This window comes from Podarcis filfolensis (assembly GCF_964270895.1).
Source record: "Podarcis filfolensis genome assembly, chromosome: 10".
In the NCBI taxonomy this organism is placed as follows: domain Eukaryota; kingdom Metazoa; phylum Chordata; class Lepidosauria; order Squamata; family Lacertidae; genus Podarcis; species Podarcis filfolensis.
The window spans coordinates 48,699,141-48,723,112 of NC_139612.1; the positions used below are offsets into that span (position 1 = coordinate 48,699,141).

The window sequence follows — 23,972 nt, forward strand, 5'->3', positions numbered from 1 at the left end:
TTCTCTCTTGTCCTCTGTTTGGGTGATTTCCTCCTTTTTTTGGCATTGCGCAAGTGACCACTCCAAAATCAGCAGTAGGGTTGCCTCTGGAACGCTGCGTGCAGTTTTGGTCGTCCCATTTTAAAGGGGATTTAATAGAGTTGGAAAAGGTGCAGAAGCAGGCAAACATTATAACCCATGGACTGGAACCAACGAGGCTTTCATTTGGCTAAAGTGGGGACTTTTTAGCTTAGTGGAAAAAATACAGCTAAGAAGAGACTTGATAGAAGAACATATGATTATGCATATAGTGGAGAAAGAGGAGAGGGAGAATGTTTTCCTTCCTCTCTTATAGGACTAGCACTTGCCACTTAATGGCATAATTCTCCACATTGTGTGTGCATGGTCCTGAAAGCAGTGTTGATGTAAGCACACTCTGCACATGCACAGATATTCTAGGGCTGAGCATTCGTGCTGGAAACATAACCCAAGGCTGTGCCCTGCTGAGATGAGGCTCAAATTAAAACCTTGCCCTTGGCATCATGCCATGCCTCCAAGGGCTGGTCAGAACTGAGCGCTTGTGAAATTGCTTTGACCACTGGCTGCAAACGTATACAATAAATCAGAGAGCTTGCGATGAAGCACAAAAAGACATAATTTACAGCCCTTGGATACAGTGGAGGAAAAGTCAGGCTTACATTCCTACAAGGCAGTGGGACAAGTGCAAGCTTAAGAGAGCTTAAATGCCTGATCCTTTCTATGCGAAAATGGCTAAGTGGGGAGATTTACTCTGAAAGAAGTCCCATTAAGTTCAGGAAGGCTTGCTTCCAGCTGTTTGGCAACAAGCAGTCCAGCAGGGAGATGGGGAACAAGGTTTAATCTACTTTCACAACAGCTGATAAGTGTGAGTGTTTATTTTTAAAGCATTATGAACCAGTATCATGGAGAGGAACTGTGTAAACAGCACCCAGTCCAGTTCCTAGTTCATCATCCAGCTAGGAATATTTACTTACTACATTTTTATCTAACCTCTTCTCTCAAGACCTAGTGACAATGCACTTGGTTTTCTCCCCCCACCCCATTTTATCCTTATTATAACCCTATGAGGTAGGTTAGGCTAAGAGTTTATGAATAAGGTCACTCAGATACATAACCTGACAACGCAGGTGAATCAAGATGGACACTTTGGAATCAGGACTGCAAAGAAAATGGTGTCAAACGTGCCCCCCACCCCCAATTTCATATATTTCATAATACTGGAAGCCTCTTCGAATTAACCAGGAACCAAATTTTAATCTACAATTAAAGTGTTAGTTGTTTGAAGCATACAAATTTAAAATTGCAGCCCTAATTGCAGCCCATTCACACACCATACAAAAGTAAGAATTGTTTTCAGTTGTTAATAATAGGAAGCACAAATGACTCATGCATTCTTCACCAGCTGAAAACTTCTGAAGACACTCTAAGGGGCAATAGATAAAACAGCTTGCGCAGAGCAATCATTTTGCTTCTCACCTGGCATAAATAAGGCCACTGATCCAGTCATCACTGTCAACTAAGAGATGGTCTCTATGGAAACCAAGGGGAAATATCTATCACACCTATCAGTCACCCATTTAATGGTTGCTTCAAGGACCCTTCCCAGCTCCCGAGGGGGATCTTTCAAGACCCTTCAACCTTCTAACATGAAAAAATGTGTAATCATTGCTCATTTGTGTTGCAGGTAAATAAGACATTTCTCTGCAGGGAAGTGCTTGTTTTGGAGATGTCACAAATCCTCCAGCATTCCATCAGCACTATATTTTTCATGGGAAATTGTGATTTGTTCTGCCAGCTAGCAAGACTATTGCAGTTTGGCATGCTATGTGGAGCGCAATTGCATAAGGATGCTAGAGACGTCCATTTGGTAATGTTGGTGATGAGTGTCATAACTTCCCTGCAGAATTATGTGGAGTACCCCTGGGCTCCACAACCATAGGACAGCTGCTTCTCACCTTCCTTCCTTCTTTTCTGCCGCAGGCATCCTTCCAGAAATGGTGTATAAAGAGCCATACTATATGGCGTAAACAATTGTACTGGACTGGGAGAGAGGTCATTTACCTGTTCTGGGTGGGATTGCCCTCCCTCTGAAGGAGCAGGTACGCAGTCTGAGGTTACTCTTTGGTTCATCTCTGTCACTAGCGGCCCAAGTGACCTCTGTAGTCAGAAGTGTTTTTTACCAGCTCAGATAATACACCAGTGGTGACCATTCCTGAATCCCAACAACCTGACCACAGTGGTCCATTCCTTGGTAACCTCGAGGCACTTTGGGTGGGGCTGTCATTGTATCTGGCCTGCAAGCTACAACTAGTGCAGAATGTAGGAGCCGGACTGCTCGCAGTGCTTAATGTCACAGCTGACATGTTATTCCACTGCTGGGACCTCTACGCTGGTTGCCAGTTTGCTCCTGGATCATGTTCAAAGTGCAAGTTAATTCACAAAGCCCTAAGCAACTTGGGTCCAAAATATCTTAAGGGAAATCTGATCACTTACAATCCACCTTGACCATTGAGATCCTCTGATGGAGTATGTCCCTGAGGTTTGATTGGCCTTCACTAGGGACTGAGCCTCAGTTTGGCAGGCTCTGACCTCTGGAACTCCCTGCCTGTAGAGGTTTGGCAAGAAACATCCCTCCCTTCACATGTTTTTTGAAAACTATATTGTTTAGATGGGCCTTTGCAATATGAATTTTCTCTTTTTAACCAATCAGTATTTATTGATGTTTAAAAGTGTTTGTATGGTGTTTTTTTTGCTGATTTTATTATTATATTTTGTATACCACCTCAATATGTTTTTTAAATGAAAGTGTGGAATAGAAATACATAAAATAAACGCACCATCCATTCTTTTCATAGTGCTTTTTTTTGGAGATTTTGCTCTCTAAATAAACTTCTGTTTCTTGTAGTGCGCTTCTAGCAGCGAGGAGAGTTGAGTGCATGTTGCTTCAGAACTCCCGTAAGCCAATTTTCTACACTCTGCGATGCATGTGTGTAAAATGCTTAGCTGGTACCCTTTTAATATCTCCCCCACTAGAAACAGAGAAAGAAGAAATCTAGCAAAACATCTCCCCGCAAACGAATTTCCCAGTCGGTGCTGATAGTAGTAGGACCGTGATTCCTCCTTGGCAGGAAGACTTGTGGTGTGGCATGTTGCCAGACCACAGAGCACCTGCTGAATAAAAAAAAAAGCCTCTCATTGGAGTCTACAACGTTTCTTCCACTTCTCCATCAGAATCTGATTTTCTGAGCCCATCAGGAGACCCATCTTGAGACATTGCCCACCTCTGCTTTAGTTTACCATATTATATTTTGGAGAACATGCACAACATCTGAGACACAGCTAATAAATAAATCAGGTTTATTTGGAAAGGAATATAGATCTATATTAATGCAAGTTTTGAGACACCTGAAAATAATAGAGAAGGTTGCCATGGCACTAGAAACCAAGCAATACCGTATTTTACATTTGCGAGGGAAGGAGGGTTCAGAATCATGGAATCACAGAACTGTGGAGTTTGTAGGGACCCCAAAAGTCACCTAGTTCAAACCCCTGCAATGCATAAGATGGGGGATATTTGTATGTTAGGGGCTACTACCCTTAAGCCTCTGTTACCAGTCAGACGGCAGAGGGAATATTCATTCAGCATCAGCAGAACTTACAACGTTAAACAGTGTACACACAGCACTATTTACATATATACAGAATATGAGGTATAGTAAAACACAGGAGGTGTCAAATATTCAAGGGCTGGTACAACGTATCAATCCACGTTGTCTACAGTGTCAACACTACTAAGACTGAAGTTCCCCCTCATTGCATTCAATCACATATACTCGCACACACACTACAATGCATACCCATGTCTGAGGTATTTTTCTCTTAAAATGTCTGTTTTTAGTGCACACAGTTGCGTCAGCAAACTGAATTAGCAAAGGTGAAGTGGGAAGAAAGAAGAGAGCTGTGGGCAGAGGACCTCCACATGGGGACAAGAGAGAGAATTAAGAAGAGATGGGCCTGGTGTCCCATTCTTAAACCTGTGGCAGCTCTCTGTTCATGGTGAATGGGTAGCCAACTTCTGCAGTACGTCCGAGGCATGCAAAACACCATGTTCTGCTCAGATAAACATGTCCATTATGAGCAGAGAGCTGTCATGGGTCTAAGCAGGGAAAGGAGCCACTGTTAAAAGGGTGTGTTTGTGTCATGTCATCATGCAGTGGTTCTGAGTGAAATTTCCCTCCTCTTTACAAAGATCCTCCAGGTCTCAAGAGCCACTTGGGTGCTAGATTTTAAAACAGGGCTTGAGTGACAGACAGGTCTCATTTGGACATGACTATTTTTCTCCTCAGGAATCTTGCTATGAAGATGGTTTTGACAGATGGTTTTGACAGAAGCAAAACCATGGGTTTTATGCTGTTTTTTCTTTTTTTTAAAAAAAGAGAGAGATGTTTTACCATCTTAAAAGAAAACCCCGTTTGCACACACTCATTCAGTACACCGGTGACCCCGCTTCAGCGAATATGATTTAGAAGACAGTCACATCCTAAACTAAACTTCACACCTTATATATTTTTGTGATCCTGTGAACAAGATCCTGTTATGATAACATTTTCCAGACATTTGAACACTAGGAACACTGGGGCCAGTTGCAGGTCAGTCCTAATCATGCCAACTTGGAAGTAATAATCATTTTACTTCTCCAAATTTTATGCTGTAGTTCTTTAGCCAGATAAAATGAAAATGCATATATTAGGGGACAGCATGAGCAAAATCACATACGTCTGTGAAAATAGCTGACAAATACATGTTAAATTTGGGGAAGTGCCTGCAAAAATGTATATACTGGGCAGAAAAACAATAATTTAGGCAAAATACACAGTAAAATGAGGGTGAATTTTCATGAGGCCTATTTTAAAAAAAATGTTGCAAACTGATGAGAAAATGTGGAGAACTGAACTTAAGATTGGAAAAATGAGGAGCAGAGAGAAACTGAAATGGACAGACTCATCCGTTGCTACCTGGGAGTCAGATTGAACTCAGTGGTGCTTACTTCTGAGTAGGCATGCATCAGCCTTGTTAGTGTAAAAAAAGCTGGTGTTGGCCGCTGGACAGATCATACCCACGGTGGTTGTGTACAGTGGAGTATAGAACAGAAACATTATAAGATAATTGGAATGGGAGGAAGGTGGGATTTGTAAATAGGAAATAGTAAAGTGTCCCAAGTATATGTATATATAGTTCTTTCAAAGAACAGAAAATTGAATGAAGCAAAATCACATGAAGCTGTCAGATGTGCTGGTTTTTTTTTTACAGTACAACAATTTTAGTTACTGTACACATTATGTAACTGGAAAACAGTTGGCATTTCCAGATCATACTTGCTGATTAGCTCACATTTCAGTTAAAACAGACAATCTGCCATCTGGCTGTTGCTTGAGAAACAAAAACAAAGTTAAAGCTCTAATACAAAAGCGACATTTGCATTGACACTATGAAGAATTGCCACTGCCACAAAAAAAGTGCATTTCTCCCCACAACTTCCAAATGTTCAAACATCCTTCTGACCTGACAAATCCAGAGATCCATGCCTGCCTTTTATATATACAGTTGTCTTGGAAGTCACCACAGAACCAAGACAGGACACTGAATCATGGGTCTTATTTCTGAAGAGACCTGGAGGAAAACAATGGCACATGTTCATCTTCTCACCAAAGACTGCCTACTGCTTGATGATAACTCAGCACTCCTACGTGGGGCAAGCCAGACCCATCCTGCACTAACTCCTGGTATAATGCTGAGCTCCGGCCTTCTTCACACGCCCCGTTTTTCCAAAGAAGAAAATAGAAAAGTAGTTTTTAAAAAGAAGAAGGAACAAGTCACAGGTGCTGGGCATGGCAGTCACCTGCCAGGCAGCTTCAAGTATTTACAATATTTCCCTTTAAGTCACTTCTTTACACAAATGGTGCGGTACTTTTGATGAAGTGGTTTCAAGCACTGCTCTCATGAGTGCTTGCTACTGTCATCACCTGTAGCTCCCAAGTCCATTAGGAACTTGCTCCCGTCAGCCATTTTCTTTAAGGCACTGCACGTAGTGTATAGACTCCATCTCAGCAGAGCTTTCTTCACTGGATAGTGCATTTCTCCCTTTCTCTTGTTTGCCCTTCTCTGAGGACTTTGGATTTGATGTATTTCAGGTCGCTGTTGACACTGGGTCGGCGAGCAAAGGGGGAGATCATGCCATAGGCATCTGTCTCTTTGACCCTGTGCATCCGGAAGGATTTTTGGTGGAAGGTGTCCCCATACTGGACAGAGATCTTCCTGTGAAGGGCGGGACTCATCTCGTGGGGCAGCTTGGCCATGCTGAAAAGAACGTAGAACATCTCATTGACGTTGGTGTTCTTCTTGGCCGAGACTTCAAAGTAAGCACAGTTCTCATCGCTAGAGACCAGTTTCTCTGCTTCCTCAGAGCGAACTTTGCGGTAGAGTTCACCATGATCGTTTTTGTTGCCACAGATCACCATGGGAAGGTCACCTGTTTCCTTGGTCTTGTTCTTCAGGCAGGATTTGACTTCAAGGATCTGCTGCTGGAGCCTCTTGACCTCATCAAAGGACTCTCTGCTATCCAAACTGAAAACTAAGATGAAAACGTCTCCTGCAATATTTCAAGAGGGGGAAACAAATTAAGCCAATCCGTTGCAACCTCTCTTAGACAAGATAATGGAAAAGTCGTACATAGCAAGGGATTTGTTTATCCCAGCTATATTAAGAACATGAGAAGATCCTGTAGGATCACACTGGTAGCCATCTAGCCCAACATACTGCTCCCACAGTGGCCAACCAGATCACTATGAGAAGCAGGACCTGGGTGCGAGAGCACTTTCCCTTCCTGATGTTTCAACCAACTGGTATTCAGAAGCATACTTCCTCACTCTGTGATATAACCAAGCATATGGTATAACCAAAACATTTAGAGAACCTGTGTTTGGATAAAAGGAATGCTATTTACAGAGCTTTCATTGTAAAGAATGGAATGAATTAAGATGGCATGGATTTTTAGCAAAATAATGTTTTATAACAACATACTGACAGGTCTATCAAACTTTTGCATGTGTGCCAAAATCCTCCTCCCGTCCTCCCCCCCCCTTTACTGGGATCGCATGGCTGTGGCGAGATCTTGCCAGAACCCAGAAGCCTCCATAGCCATATCTCCTTGCTTGTCTGGCAGTGGGGGTGGGGCAGCGGGGAGCACACCTGCAAAGGTGCTCCTTGGATTCTGCTGCCTGAGGCGGCTGCCTCAGTTTGCCTCATGGATGGGCCGATCCTAGCATGATTCCATTATCTGGATACCTGGTTTTTCTTACAGTTTTGACCTGACCAGACTCATTTCTGTTCTCAGTGGAATACTAAGGTGGGCCCAGAGAGTTATTATATCTCACTCAGTGTTTTACATTTTCTATAGAGGAGGCATAGAGACACCCAATAAAAATCACCCCATGAGACCATATTCCACATTGTGGGTGAACGCAGATGGCTCTCCAAAGAGGGAGCAATTGGCAAGTGGTCCTCTTTCACTGAATTAAAAAATACCCCAGTTTATTTCAATTGATTCTGCACTTTTGGCTCTCAGCCACACCTGTTAAACAAAATATTAGGGAATCAACAACTAGGAGCAAAAAGAGCCATTCTAGGAGAACAGTCAGAGGGCGCTCATATACAGCCATTGAGATATATTATTATTATTATTATTATTATTATTATTATTATTATTATTACCCCTTTGAGCTACGGACTCCCAAGCCATATCAGACTTCTCCAGAAACTTATTTCAGTTAAGAGTTCCTTGCCATGTTGCACAAGAGCCCTTTGTTCAGGAAACCCAAACCGTTCTTGGGCACAGGGAGGTGGCTGAATTCTGTGGATCCCAAATGGCAACTCCTTGGAAATGGGAGTATAAAGATAACATGAGCCAAACCTTGCAAACAGGCAATTCAAGCACCTGGGACTGATTTGAACCCCTGCCTCTCCTTCCCCAAACTGATGTGCATTGACTTGGGTCCACTAGGAGGAGCCCCTGGTAACCCCCTCCTCTCACACACAATCACACGTCTAACCTGTGAGTATGGAAAGTCTCCTCATGGCAGGGAACGGATGGTTCCCAGATGTGTCCAAGATGTCTAGCTGATACATATCACCCCGGATGTTGTAGACTTTGCGATGGAAATCCTCAATTGTGGGTGTGTACTGGTCCTCAAAGCGGCCATTGAGAAACCGCGAGACGATGGAGCTCTTGCCCACCCTGGAAGCTCCAAGGACAACCATGCGGTAGGAGTTTTTGGCTGGCACGTTCAAGGTGCAGTTCCCACTGGACATAGTCTTCATCATTGCTTAGATCTGCACAGGTATATAAAAAAGATAAGGTTTTATCGTCAGCATGAAAAAATCAACACCAGGAACACCAACCAGGAACTACAAATCACGTCATTGCTGTCTATTGGCCATGCTGATGGGAGTTGTAGTCTGGGTTGGGAAAGACTGGGTTGCAGCAAACTAGGAAATGGCTACAGCAATATACACAAGCCAGCAGAATAAGAGAAGAGTAGGTCGCCTACACCCGGGGAAGTTGTTTTGTTGTGTTAAAAAAGAATGGATTTCCTAAGCAGCAAAAAGGAAGCTCAACAGGGAACCATAGAGTTGGAAGGGACCACAGGGATCATCTAGTCTAACCCCCTGCAATGCAGGAATCCACATTTTGCCCAATGTGGGGCTTGAACCCGCAACCCTGAGATTAAGAGTCTCATGCTCTACTGACTGAGCTATCCCAGCTGATGAGTAGGTTTTGTTTTGTTCATGGTGTCATTTAAATGCCCTATAAAAAGTGAGTGGGCAAACTGTGATTATTCCACAGCAATTGCCTGCGTGGAATCGGCCATTGTCTTATCTCTTGCAATTCAGGAACAGAGGGTCCCAGATGAGAAAACAAATGAGAGAATGGTTACATAAACAGAGCGTAAGCATGCCAGTCATTGAAAACTACAGGGACTCTTGAGACTCCAAACACACCTTTCATTCACCAAACCTGCTGCATGACAAAAAGGAGAATTAAAGCATAGTACCCCATAAAGCAAGGGACACAGGTGGCGCTGTGGGTTAAACCACAGAGCCTAGGGCTTGCCGATCAGAAGGTTTGAATCCCCGTGACGGGGTGAGCTCCTGTTGTTCGGTCCCAGCTCCTGCCAAACTAGCAGTTCGAAAGCACACCAGTGCAATTAGATAAATAGGTACCACTCCAGCAGGAAGGTAAACAGCGTTTCAGTGCACTGCTCTGGTTTGCCAGAAGCAGCTTAGTCATGCTGGCCACATGACCCGGAAGCTGTACGCCGGCTCCCTCGGCCAATAAAGCAAGATGAGCACCACAACCCCAGAATCATCCACGGCTGGACCTAATGGTTAGGGGTCCCTTTACCCCATAAAGCAGGGTTGGGGAACCTGGGGATTACAACACCCATCATCCCTGGCCACTGGCCATGCTGGTTGGGTCTGATGGCAGCTGAAGTCTAGCAACTGCTAGAGGGTCACAGGTTTTCTACTACGGTAATAAAGAAATGTCACAAGGTATATTTGCTTTGATTTCTAGGAACCTTATTCAAGAGGATTTGTTTTACTAGTCTGCTACAGCCAGTGGTGGCCGGTCCTCATTGGTACAGAAGGCCCAGAAGCCAAGAGTAGGTGGAGCCAGAGCGAGTGACAGGCAGAGCCAACTAATTCCTGCTTTGTCCCATCCTCCTCCCTGCTGAGTCCAAAAGGGCATCCCTGAGACTAAGCAGCAGCAGCAGGAGGACAGGCAGTTCTGCCCCCCCCCCCCGGCACCAGTTGTAAATAGGAAGGCAGGTGAGCTGCAGGAGTTGGCTGAGGGCAGACTGAGGTTTTTGGGATAGTGCCCCAATCTCTCTAAGAAACCAGCCTCCCTGGTTATAGCAAGCATTGTCAGAGGGAGATAAAAAATACAGGAACACACACACACACATTGCATCTTATGGACTGAAAACTGACTGAGGTAGGCGGAGACCTCCAGGTATCCCACCTGAGGGAAGGCAAAGCCAAGCCTATGCTGATGGAGCTGCTCCAGATCTAGGGGCTGCACGCGCCCACGCAAAGGGCGCCCCCCGTTTTAAGCGGGGAGCGGTCATTGTCAGAGGGAGATAAAAAATACAGGAACACACACACACATTGCATCTTATGGACTGAAAAATTTATTATTGCTTAAGCTTATGTGGACTACAGCCAACTTTATCAGCTGCATGGATCTGGAAGATATAGATTTCTACATGATATAGAGGGAGGGGGGGAACTGTAAACAATGCAGCAACAAGGCAAAACTCAGAGAAAGATGTTATGAAAGACAAAGCGGGTTCTCAATGTGCTATTTAGTTTATGTACTCTTTATGCAATGTTACATTTCAAATGCCATATAGCTATAGCTATAGATATATCTGTTTAAGAACATCAGAGGAGCCCTCCTGGATCAGAACAAAGGCTCATCAACTTCTTATTTCACAGTGACCATCCATATGCCCATGGGAAGCTCCAAATCAGGGTCACCCTTGCTTATTTCCCAAGCCATCTTTTAAAACATCTCAACCAATTTTCTAACCTGTGGAAGTATCAAAAGTGAAATAGCAAAACCGTTGTCATGGCTGACAAAAAAAGCCTTGGGGCGTCTCTCTTGGAAAAAAAACATATGAACCAGCGCCCCTATGAGCATTGTTCTAGAACCCCAAATGAGGATGGAGCATTATTTTGTCATGTGAATTGAGAGTCACATCTGTTGCTCTGTTCACTTTTGCCTCTGGCTGCATCTGCCACCAACATGCAGCTCCAGGTGTGTTGCCCATAGGGCAATACAGCCTTCAAGCTGAGCAAGCTTCCCCAACCCTGCCCTAGTTCTTCTAAAGATGATCTTTCATCTTACGCTAGGGCAGGAAGGGGGAAACTTGTGGGTTTTTTTAGATATTGTTGCTCCCCAGCTCCCCTCAGCTGCAGCCAGCAGAGCCAGGAATGATGGGATTTGTAATCCAACAGCATCCAGATAATTTCTCACCCCTGCACTAGGGTTATAGTCCTATGCACACTTATAATGCAATCAGAAACATGTCTACTTGGAAGTAGATCCTATTGATTGCAATGGGGTTTACTTGCAGGTAAATGGGATTAGGATTGCAGCCTCTGTTGTAAAGCCCACTGAACTCAGTGGGGTTCACCTCTGAATAAAAGTGCTTTGGATCCCCCAGTAAATAACTTCATTGCGTTTTCCCACTATGAAGTTTGGTGTTCTTCATGTCAAGGTGCTTTATCCCTGTGTTTGGATGTCACACAGATAGAGCTTCTGTCCCACATTTGAGCCGAGGATGTTGTATGACCTAGATAGTGAAGTCTAATAAATCACAGGTCCACTTAAAAAGCATTATGTGCCATTGAATCAGCCCAGTTGTAGCAATTAATTGATCAATGCTTTGTGCCCTGCAGTGGCGTAGCGTGGGTTGTCAGCACCCGGGGCAAGGCAAGTAATTTGCGCCCCCTAACCCGTGGATTTGCGCCCCCTAACCCTAACCCCCAGATGTTGCGCCCGGTGCGGCCGGCCCCCCCTGCACCCCACACGCTACGCCACTGGTGCCCTGTTTAGAACACAACCCCCTGCATTTATTGTGTTGCAATGAAAACATCTATCTATCTATCATCTATCTATCTATATCATCTATCATCTATCATCTATCTATTTATCTATTATCTACCTACCTATATCTATCATCTATCTATCTCTCTGTCCGTCTGTCTGTCTAATGGTGCTTAATATCATAATCAGCTGTTTATAGTCCATCTTGACAGATTTGGACATCCCACTATTACACACACACATTAATACTTGTATGTTGTATTGGCAATAATATTTTTTTCTTTCCCATGCAGATTTAGTCTGTAGCTCTCTTTTACACCCACCCCTGAAAAAACAAACCCCCTTTTCAGCATTCCACTGCAAGCTCATCTTAAAGAGGTGGGAAGCAAAGCAAAGGCAGCTTGAATGTCTTGCCCAAGGTCAAGCAAGTGGCACTGGTACTTGGTACTCAAACTCCTTCTCCACCTTCACTAAACTGTCTAATTTATTACCTTAGTAGAAGTATTTACTTTACTATTTATTATTACATATATCCCCTCAATAGCTCAGTCGGTAGAGCATGAGACTCTTAATGTCAGGGTCATGAATTTAAGCCCCACACTGGGCAAAAGATTCCTGCATTGCAGGAGGTTGGACCCTCAAAGGTGGGGTACAAATAATAAAATGTATTATTATTATTATTATTATTATTATTATTATTATTATTATTACAATTCTATGATTCTCTGTATATCTCGCCTTTCCTTCAAGCAGTTCAAGGGGGAATATATTCAGTTTTCTCCTCTCCATAATATCCTCACAACAACCTTGTGAGGTGGGGGACTAGCCCAAGGCAAGCTTCATGTCTGAATGTGGCTTTGAACCCTAGTCTCCCAGGCCCCAGTCTGATGCTGCAACCACTACACCACATTGGCTCTCTTGGTACAGGCACACCTCAAAAAGTGGAGGTTCAGAGCTACAGAAGTAAATTAAGACATTGGGTTGCATCCAGCTAATTTAAACTCTGAATAGACTCACGGAAATGAATGAACCTAAGTTAGCCATAGCCATTTATTTATTTATTTATTTATCTAAGTAGAAACTAGCATGGGATGCAACAGGTAGCTTTTCAGTAGAGCACCCAGATTTTAGTCTTATTCGTATTGCTTTATGACGCTTTTGTTGCAATCTGGTTCCATTTGCCCAGGTATTGATTCCGAAAGGGCTTCTAAACATTCCATCTGTTAGCTTTTTAACTTAGTGCATGGAGGTCCACTTTGATTCCTGCAGCCACCGTTCTTCTAATTGCCTCTGAAATTCCAAAGCAAAGTGAAGCTGTTTTCTTTCATGCACCACACAGACTCTCTCTCTTCCCTTCTCCGTGTTGCTGCAGCTTTTCTGACTCACCAAAATCACCTTTATTGTCTCACAGAACACCCCTCAGGGTGTGTGTGTGTGCATGTGCACACCCACCCAAACGGTACATTATAAAAAATGAACAAGGATGTCTTGCCCATTTACTAGTTATGAGATATAGATAGATGATAGATGATAGATGATAGATAGATAGATAGATAGATAGATAGATAGATAGATAGATGATAGAGGCTTTTTAATATCAGGTTCATGCTATTTACCGTAAGTCCCTCACTAATTTAAGGGTATCATATTAGCCCATCCTTACATCCACATGTTGAATGTTAGCACTTTCTCTCAAGAAACTACTCTAGCTAGTTTCCTAACAGCATATCATCATCATCTGCTTGATAAAAGACATAGAGCGGACAAATGTTGACAGTAAGGTCACTCCACAAGCCAGCTGGTGGCTTGTCTTTGCCAACTTCCCCATCCCTTTTCTGGAGCCTCTCGGTTATGCATTTCTAATGTAAAAGCATCAGTGGGTCCTAAACTGGTATCTTTCCCAGTCACATCCCATCCCTATATTTGCTTGTGGATCAGCTGAGATTGAAATTCCATGTCTCGTACGGCTCAGTTCTTAAAAATGATTTAAAACACACTCATCCCCTTTCCCCCAATCCTGTATACGCAAGGTAGGCACCAGGGAGAACACATAAAGATGATCCAGGTATAGAGAAATGTCATGGGGATGGACAGACAACCTGCATCAGAAACCTGCTTTGGGGGGCTATCTAACCGATTTCTTTTCTTTTCTGTCTCGGTGCTTGCCCTAGAGCATCTAAAGCAGACAAAACTGCTATATAGCATCCACAGGGTATATAATGGCAAGCTTCAGTTCTCTCACACTTTATTTACTGTCCTTTCATGCTCAAAAGACAGGGGAAAAAGAAGAGAAAAGATCACAAGAAACAATGCAGAATAGCTAGCTCTGCTCTCGGCTACAAAGTCCCTCAACCCCTTCCCCTTTAAAAAACCCCATCTAGACACTGTTGCTTGGAGATATTATTCTACACATCTAGCTACAAAGCTCCTTCATTTACCTTTCTCTTTCTTTGGAAGGGAAACACTGGCTCCTCTTGCAGTCAGCAGCGTTGGCTCAGCGGACTGAATCAGCAGCAGCAGCAGCAGCAGCAACTGCTGCTTGTAGTTTTTGAAGCTGATGCTTTCTGCCCAAACCTCCCGTTCTGTCACTCCTGTATTCAAGAGAGGGAAGGACAACTTCAGCGCTTCAGCAGCTGTTCCCACACACAGAGAGTGCTTGCTGAATCAGAAGACACACATGGCTCAAAGTTTGTTCTTCAAAAACCAGCAGTTGCCTTTTTTTCATCTGGGCTCTTGAGGAGAGATGTTTGTGTGTGTGTCCTCTCTTTTTCTCTTTCTTCCCACTGCTCTCAGTTTACTCCAAAACAGAGCTGGCACTCTCCTCCTCAAGCTTGCACAGTTGTTTGTCTTGTAACTTGAAATTCAGATAACTCATTTGGAGAATGAGAGGGGGCTCTGGTGCGACATCTATCCTTTGGAACGGGTGAGTGCATCTCCCGGGCCTATATGTTCCTTCTTGCACAGCTTCAAGGCAGGAAAGAGAAATGGATAAAAGGCAAGAGAGATGATGATGATGATGGATTGATAAATCAATAAATAGAAAATTTCCTTTAAAATCAGCCTTTGATGGTTTTTGGAAGAATAAGCGAGAGATTTTCTTTCTAAAAGCTAAGCGCTCATTAATGTTTTTCACTACTCAAGTGACTTTATGTATGTGTGTATTCTCCCTCTTTCCCTCTCTATATCTCTCCCTGCCTCTCTCCTTCATTCAGCGGCTGGTAAATTTCTGGTAAGTTTCTTTTTGTAGATTTCACAGTTAACTGAATCACTGTTCCCCTGAAATCAATGGGAAAGTTGCCAAGGGCTGGGGGGAGGGGGCGGTGGACAGTTCCCTAGAAAGCGCGGGAGGAAACTTTCATTCAAAACAAAGTCTTTACAGATTTGGGTTTGTTATTTTCTCCTTGTTTATTCCAAAAGATAGGAGGTCTGGGTTGGAGGAGTGTAGCAATGATTTCACAATCCAAATGGAGACTCACGCTCCCCAACCCCGCAGAGTCATTGAGCAAACCAACACCTGAGCGAGAGACTGCTTTTTTTTTTTATACCCTAAAAATGCATAAACCTTTCAAAACAGCATATATCTTTCTTCCAGTGTTTTTTGCTAGAAGGAAGCTGCTCAACCTAATAAGGACATTCTGTGTTGCTGTAGATATCTGTGATTGCTCTTTTGAGGCAGATAATCTCCTCCTGCAATGTTTAGCTGCTGTTAGGTATTCATCACATTGCTGGCTGATTAACTCTGACCCAAGAGCTGGATTAGATTGAGGGTGGCAAATGGTGTGGGACTTCGTTCCCAGTGTCGGCTTTCTTGCGACAAATCCACACAACTCATTATCATCAAAGGATGGACCTTGATCTTATGGTGCAAGAAGTGCCTGTCTCTGAGATAACTGAATGTCTCTGGAAACCATCAAAGGCATTTGCTCACTAATCCGACTTTGTTTGGCTCCCTCTTTAGCCATTTACCTTAGTACCATGGTTGGTCACTCACCTTCAGTAAAGACAGATGTGTTATGTGTCCCATGTTATCATATCTGGGAAGGGGAGACATGGTGTGTCTTGGACTGGACTGGACTGGGGTGCTCTTACCTTGAAGAAAGAGGTCCACAGCTTGGGGGTGCTTTTGGGTCCAACACTGTCACTGGAGGCTCAGATGACCTTGGCATCTAGGAGTGCCAGCATTGTGCTATGACCCTTTTTTGGACAGATATGATTTGTCTGCTGTACTCCACACTCTGGTAACTTCCAGAATGAAGTACCATATTGGCCCAAATATAAGCCACACTTCCCCCCCAAAAAAATTCAGACCCTGAAAAGTTAAAGTGTGTCTTGCATTCAAGACCTTATGCCACCAGCAAAGTGGTGCAGCTCCCCCTCCCCAGAGAGCAGCCTAGGAGCGCGGGACAACAGTGTGCGGCACACCCCCTGCTCCCAAGCCTCCCCTGAGCCGCCGGAAAGAAGGGGGGAAGGACACCGGCAAAGTGGAGTGCCCCCCCCAGGAAGCAGCCCGGGTATTGTCTTTTTTTCTTTTGCCCCCTTCAATTTTAAAGGTGCGGCTTATTTGCGGGTGTGGCTTATATTCGGGCCAATACGGTATTGCAGTGTGCTTTACTCACTTGGTCCAAAATGCAGTGGCCAGGGGTCTATTTAGATCTCACATAAGCTCTGTTTGTTTGTTTGTTACATTTGTTTATATAAAAAAAATTCAGGCATCAAAAAGGGGGGAGGACAACAAATATTCCCTCCCTCATAAGTACAGAATCTTGAAATAGTTACACTGACTAATTAGGTCATTTCACTTACTGAACAAAAGTGTCATTCCACAGATTACCATGGTCTGTTGTAGCCATGTTTGTTTGATGTTGCATAAGAGATAAAATTACATCAGGTTGAATAAAAAGTGTCTGATTTCTTCCTTGTTCTTTTTTCATGAAGGTGGGTAGTTCATCCATTAATATTAAATCCCAGAGTTGTGAAACCAAACCTAAAACAAATCTGCATTTAAAATCCTCCAGAGATTGATAAGCCTTGCCACAGTCACAAGGTGCTTAATAAGGTTATTGTGAGGAAGATCCTGGACAGCTGTCACATGGCATGACAAAAGGGAAATTTTTAGGATCTGGAGGAATATTCTTCTTTTGTATAGCCCCTGTTCCAAAAAAGCTGCACTGCCGGTTTGTTTCCAGGCCCAATTCAAGGCCTCCTCCTTTCCTACAGACTCCCTTGGATATTAAGATTGGCAGAGGGGACTCTCACTGCCCTCAGAAATTTGGGGTGGCAGTAGCCCAGGAGACGCCATTTTCTGTGGCAGCCCCTAAATTAGAATCATAGAATTATAGAGTTGGAAGGGACCCCAAGGGTAATCTAATTCAACTCCCTGCAATGCAGGAATCTCAACTAACGCATCCATGACAGATGGCCACCCAACGTCTGCTTAAAAATCTCCAAGGAAGGAGAGTCCACCACCTCCCAAGGGAGTCCATTCCACTGTCAAACAGCTCTTACTGCCAGAAAATTCTTCCTGATGCTTAGTCAGAATCTCGTTTCTTGTAACTTGAATCCATTGGTTTGGGTCCTATGCTCCACAACAGGAGCAAACAAGCTTGCTCCATCTTCCATGTGACAGCCCTTAGATATTTGAAGATGGCCATCATATCTCCTCTCAGTCTCCTCTTATCCAGGCTAAACATACCCAACTCCCTCAACCTTTCCTCATCAGGCTTAGTTTCCAGATCCTTTATCACACACATTCCAGCTTGTAAGGTTAAGGAACTCCTTCCCCATAGAGATGTGTCTGGCACTTCTATCTTCATCATAACAGTTTTCGGTGACTGCTGAAGACACACCTCTTTACCCTGGCTTTTGATATGTGACATGTAAATTTTCAGGACCCACCTTATTTTTTGTGGCTGTAAGTTGTTTTAAACTGTTTTCAACATTCTGTTTTAATGGTTGTAACCCACCCGGGGACATTAGGATGAAGGGCGGGTAAAAAACAAACAAAATAAGAGCCCTGCTGGATCTGGCCAAAGACCTATCTAGGTTAGCATTTTGTTTTCATGGTGGACCAGCAACTGCCTATTGGGAACCCACATGCAGGATATAAACACACTAGCACTCTCACAGGGCACTTCTACACCAGTGATTCACTGTGCTTTTGCACTATCCTAGGCACTAGCTTTTTTTGGGGGGGGAGGGGGCATCCACACAATGTTGCATGCATCTCATTTCCCTCCCTCCTTGTTAATTCAAATTTCCCCTTACTGCATGCCCCCCTCCCAAATTAGTACTGTCAAAAGACTGGTATAGATGCAAAAAAAATGGTTTCTGGCTTTCCATTCATGCACAAGGCCTGGGGCTATCAAAAGGAATGAGGGACAGCAGATTCCTGCCAGTTTCACACCCTTCGTGAGTCATTTGGCAAGCTTGCGTTGAAACATCAAAGGTCCTTGGAGCATCGTAGTCCAGTAGATGCTGCGGGTGAAAATAAAGGCGACGAGGCATGATGATGAAAACCTACCTGAATGGGCTACAATCCCTTTCTTTTTCTAACATCAGAGTCACACAGGTATATGTGGAAGTAGACAGGGCTAAATAAGAGAAGGGAGTGACAAAATCCCTTCCTGCGTTCTGGAAAGTGGCCAAGTTCAAAAGGCTGCTAAGAACTTCTCAAAGAAAAATAGGCGTTTCTATTGCCACACTTGCAAAAGTCCTTTCATTTACTACTAGACAAAAAAAATATTGCTCAACGTGTGGACACTGGGAAAGTGAGACAAGTGGCAACAGAGGAAACACTCTTGAACTAGTTGCAAAATACAGTCCTAGAATCTAGTCTAAAAAAGAGGCTGTTCCTCACAGTGCAAAGTACGCACGTCATTCCACTCAAGATGAATCGTTAAGCGTTCTTACCACAGTGGTTCTGGAGTCAATTTCTCATGAAGTGGAGTTCTCAGCATTCAGACTAAGTGCTGCTGCTGTCCAGCGTCACAGAGATCTCTGATCTACTTCATCCTTGCTATCATTTTTTGCCAATGGCTGAGTGTGGGCGACTGCGTTAGGATGCAGGCACAGGGACAATGAGAAGATGTCATTGCTAAGTCCCTGAATAAGCTGTTATCTGGCTGTTCACCCACTGTCTGGGAAGCATGCTTCATTATCGCTGTGCCTGAAAGCTGTGCCAGCAAGACTGGATGATTGGGGGATGGCTAATGCCATCGCTTTTCCAAATACCTAAGCAGGCCTCCTGATCTTTCTGGGCCACGAAGCCAAATATAATGCATGGAGTGGTGGTCACAGTTTTTGTGGTGGACACTGCAGCCATAGAAATTGATACTGACCATATCTGTAGCATGGGCCTTTGTGCATACAAGGAAGGTAGAAAAGTGTATACTGCAGCCACAGAAGTTACTAGCCTGAGTTTTGTTTTGTTTCTTACTATCCTTCCAAGAGGCTAGTCAGCTGCGCTAGTAGGAGATGTGGGTGGCACTGTGGTCTAAACCACCGAGTCTCTTGGGCTTGCCAATTGGAAGGTTGGCAGTTCAAATCCATGTGATGGGGTGAGCTCCTGTTGCTCTGTCCCAGCTCCTGCCAACCTAGCTGTTTGAAAGCACACCAGTGCAAGCAGATAAATAGGTACCGCTGCAGCAGGAAGGTAAACGTCATTTCCGTGTGCTCTGGCACTTGTCACAGTCCTTTGTATGACCCGGAAAGCTGTCTGTGGACAAACGCTGGCTCCCTTGGCCTGAAAAGTGAGATGAGCGCCACACCACATAGTTGCCTTTGACTGGACTTAACCATCCAGGGGTCCTTTACCTTTTACCTTTACCTAGTAGGCTGTGTTGCAATGCTGGCTATGGAGAAGGAGAGCACAAAAACAAAACAGGCTGGCAGAGCAGGATGGAGCAAAAAACTATTCCTTGTCTGGCAGCCCATTCACTTGTCTGCATGGGATTTAATGCATGGAATTCCTGGTCACCTATGGGCTACCCTGGTAACCTTAATTGCTATGTTCTGCATCCATTGTCAGAGGTAGTATGTTTCTAAATACCAGTTGCTGGAAACCACAGAAGCTGGGGGTTGCCTTCAGGTCCTGCTTCACCTAGGCTTGAGCACTATGAGAGCAGGATACTGAACTAGATGGGCCACTGGCCTGATCCAGCAGGCTCTTCTTGTGTTCTTACCATGCAAGCTGTTAAATACAGGGTTGGTACACTATGGTTGCTGGTCCTGGGTCTGCAGTACAAACTTAACCTTGCAACCTTTGTTTCCCGCACCTTCTACTTATTCAGATTGCCCGTAGGGACCCACACATCACAGGGGCAGCAGGGAATAAAGGGATGAGTCTAATAAAAGAGAAACAGCTTGTGTCAATCACGTCTAAGCAATGACGTGCAATTTGCTCGGCCTGTTATTGTTGGCTGATTCAGCTGCCGGACTTTCTCATCTCTCTCACACAAATACTTGTATCGCTAGACCAGTAAAAAAATTAATAGCAATAAAATAAAATGCAGATGTCTCCCTCTGGAGAACTGTAGGTCAATGATCATGGAACTGAAACATAGGATTTAAAGAGTTTCACACACCCTTCTTTGGATGACAGGGATTGGGCAAGAGTTTGGGGGGAAAGGAAAGAATTGAGTTAAGAGAGGCTGAAAGCTTTATAGAGCATCGTTTGAAAGCAACTTAACAAAAAGCTTGATAGAGGCAGATGGAGTTGGGGAGAAAGAAGAGAGAAAACAAAAAGCCTCAATATGAGCTGGGCACGCATGAAAAATGAATGAACCACCGTCCGTAACAATGCAGCTCTCTGCAGCGCATGTGATGTTTTCTCTAGCAGGTAGTTCTATTTTGGTCCCCTTTCTGATGTGTCTTGTTATAGCCCAGGCACTTCCAGCTGCTGACAGATCAGCTGGGACAATCTAAACACATTCGTGTGCTGGGGCTCCATCTGGCTTGTAAAATGGACTGAGCAGTGAGGCACGGGAATTGGAAATCATCTTCCATATGCTGTCTTATGATCTAATTAAAAACCGTGGCGCCTTCTCCATTTGTCTCCCAAGAAAAAAGAAAGGAGATCTTTTAAAGCATCAGCAGTAGCAACAACACTGTTCCTAAATTCTTCCACACAGTGTTCTTCACAGTCCACGAGTGTTTTAAAGCTGCCCCTCTGATCCTTGGTAAGATTGGTGCATCAGTAGTTGAGCTGTGTATAAACTATCTTTTAATTCCCTCCCTTGATCTTCTCACTGGAACCACCATCTTAGCCTGGATTCAACTATGTTCTAAATGAGAGATGGGGAACTTTTCCCTCTATCAGGGGCCAAAAGGAGATGGAGTAGGAGACAGATTTTATTCATCTCTTGCATACATTTTTATTTAAAAAATAGACCCCAACCCCAGGTTTGCAGGCAAACAAGTGATCACGTGCTTAAAAAGCATGCACATACTGTAACTAGCCTGGCTCTCTGAAGTAAGCTCCATTGTCCTAAGTCCTAACAAGTCTCTATAGTAATGCTGAAACCTGTATGCAGGACACTTAGAATTCTTTATAATTTCAGTGGATGTGGGACTGAGTTTATTTTATTGCTATGAAAGGGCCATGGGTGGTTTATGTGTCCCTCCCCATCAAGCCTTTTCTCCCTTGGTCTTTAACTGCAGAATGAGAAGGGAAGCTGTATATCAAGTGCCCATGATTGCTGCTCTTGCTGATTTTGTTTTTAAGTGAATTTCTTCCTTATACCTTAAAAAACACACACAAAAAACACCTTCCATACTGCTGTCTTTAAAAGTAAAAAGAATTCATTTTTTATTTTTTGTAAAAACAACAACAACAATAAAATACTGTCTGACAAATGGTAGGCAGACTCCGTACCTTCCCATATTTAGAAGAAAGTGGAGGTGAAGACATTGCAGGGTTTTCATGCACTGGAGGCACAGAGAATGCTACAAAATGTACACCACCAGAAACACTATTTGTAGAATGAAAGAAAGGACACCAAGTCACAACTCTTCCCCTGCTACCTCAAAATTCAGGTAGCCATGCAACAGCACATCCCAACAACCCACCTCGTAAATTTTCCTGAAACTCTCTTTCCTTTTCAATGCATTCTCTTTTCTCATTAACTGATGGAGGGGGAAATGGGTTTAAAAAGAGGGTTGGCATAGCATTGCTCTATAGATAGCAGCCCTATTGGACCAGATGTTCTCATTCACCCATGCAACAACACCCATGCAAAAGGGAGATCATTCATATTCTCATCTTCCCAATGGAGATCTGGCTTCAGGCATTTAATGGAAAACTGTTTCTAACAGATGCATAGGTGACGCAATGTATCATGGTGAGATACGTGAGCTGTACCTGGAACTCACACAATCCTCCAGTTTATCATTTTGATGTCAGAGGCAGGATGAATGTCTTGCCAGGAGCATGAAGAGCAGAGGAATAAAGGCCTCACCCATTTCTGTTCACTGAATTGAGTGTTTATAATACAGCTGGGAATTACAGTTCAAATATTTCATAAATAAATCTCCCAAATTTGCTTCTGTTCTGTGTGACAGTGTCTTTGAAGCAATGGTGAGGAAATGGCTTGTCCACTGGAGTGAACGAAAGCTGCAGACTGGGGGTAGGGAAGCTTTTTCAGACTGAGGGCCATTTCCCCTTCTGGACAGGCTTCCGAGGGCCACATGTCAGTGGTGGCTAGAGCAACGAATGTAAAAGTTAACTTTGTACAGTAAGCTAGTTTCTATATGTCCTTGCACAGTCCTCTTTAAGTTCTATCCAGGCAAGCAAGAACCATCATTAGAGTTTAAGGACACATTCCAGCCAGGCAAAAACAATTATGGGGGATTTGATGCAAGGACAATGAGAGGTGTGGCCTGGGAAAAGAGGTAGTGTCTGGAGAGGGTGTGTAGCTTGGGAGCCTGAGCCCTTATATACCAGCTGGATCACTGAGATCATCCAGAAAAAATGTCCTCTGTGTTTCAGAAGCTCAGCTGGTTTCAACTACAAGCCGAGTATGCAGTGTCCCCATTCCCACGCTGTGGAATACTCTTCCAGCAGAGATTCCTTAATGGTGTGACAGAATTGAAATAAAGAAATAGAACTCTGCAGGTGTTCTTGGTGCTAACTTTCAGGTGTCTCCTGAATATCTTTGTGTGCCAAAAGGTTTATTCAGTTGCTTACATTTTCTCAAGATGAGCCAGTCATTTTGTATTTTTTAATGGTATCTTATATGTCATTGTAGCTGCATATATTGCTGTACACCATAAAATCCTTTTCCAGGGCAATGAACTTTCAGCACCTCCTGGTTATATCTTTTCCCCACTGCCCTCTTTCCCCTGCCATCTCACTGCCTTTGGGAACCCTGTGGTCTTCTCTGCCTTCAGTTGTGCTCATCTGCCCTTGGCCAATGTTAAATCCCATTGATCTCAGCCCGATAGTGAATTGCAAGGAGAGAGAATAACACGGCAGTGAATGAAAGACTACTCAGTGTGTCAGGGTCATTAGCTGTTGAGTTGATGCAGCCTTCCCAAACCTAGCGCCCTCTAGATGTTTTCTGACTCCAATTCCCAACAGTCCCAGCCAGTGTCCAATGGTCAAGGATGATGGGAGTTGTAGTACAAAGCATCTGGAAGGCACCTGGCTGATAAAGGTTGGGTTAATCTATTGAAACTCATAGCCAGAGGCAGTATGCTTCTGGTGCCAGTTGCTAGAAGCCACAGGAGGGGAGAATGCTCTTATATTCAGGTCCCAATTTCTGGTTTCCAACAGGCTTCTGGTTGGCCACTGTGAGAACTGATGCTAGGCTAGATGGGCCATTATCCTGAGCCAACAGGACTATTTTTATGTTCTTAAGAAACTCTCCTATGTTCTGTGGCCCACAAACACTGTAGGACTATAGTTCAATAATATGATTTATATGTCCTCAAATATATGTAACTAGAGTAACTAATTATGATATGTCATCTTCCCTTGTCCTATTTTTGTTCTGAAAACAAGGTGGCTCTGGGTTAAGGAGCATTTCATTACATTGTGACACCGTATTAAATAAATTGGATTTTCACATGAAAAGAAATAATTTGATGGAATAAAAGAAGAGTAGGGCACTATCATTCTTCTTTCATCCAGACTATTCTTATTTTGCTTGTTCAAGTTACAGGACATGTCAGATGCTTAGTAAAATCCTAACAGTAAATAGACATAATTGCACTCTCCTTAGGAGAACTTGACAACTTTGCAATCATAATTTTACATCAAATATCTCTTAGAGGAAGGACCTGGACATTA

At 43.7% G+C, this 23,972-nt stretch overlaps 1 protein-coding gene across 2 annotated transcripts; it reads right to left on the reverse strand.

Moving 5' to 3' along the window:
- Nucleotides 1-3,358: 3,358 nt before the first annotated feature.
- Nucleotides 3,359-14,929, reverse strand: RASD2 (RASD family member 2). 2 transcript variants are annotated; one of them, XM_083574065.1, is made up of 3 exons: nucleotides 14,125-14,929; nucleotides 8,127-8,406; nucleotides 3,359-6,667 (listed from the first exon to the last, which is right to left on the reverse strand). In XM_083574065.1, the coding sequence occupies exons 2-3, from the start codon at nucleotides 8,395-8,397 to the stop codon at nucleotides 6,138-6,140; spliced, it is 801 nt and encodes a 266-aa protein (XP_083430191.1). In that variant the 5' UTR covers nucleotides 8,398-8,406; nucleotides 14,125-14,929; the 3' UTR covers nucleotides 3,359-6,137. The 2 variants fall into 2 exon arrangements, with proteins under 2 accessions (XP_083430191.1, XP_083430192.1); XM_083574066.1 differs by lacking the exon at nucleotides 14,125-14,929 and adding an exon at nucleotides 12,425-12,845.
- Nucleotides 14,930-23,972: the final 9,043 nt, after the last annotated feature.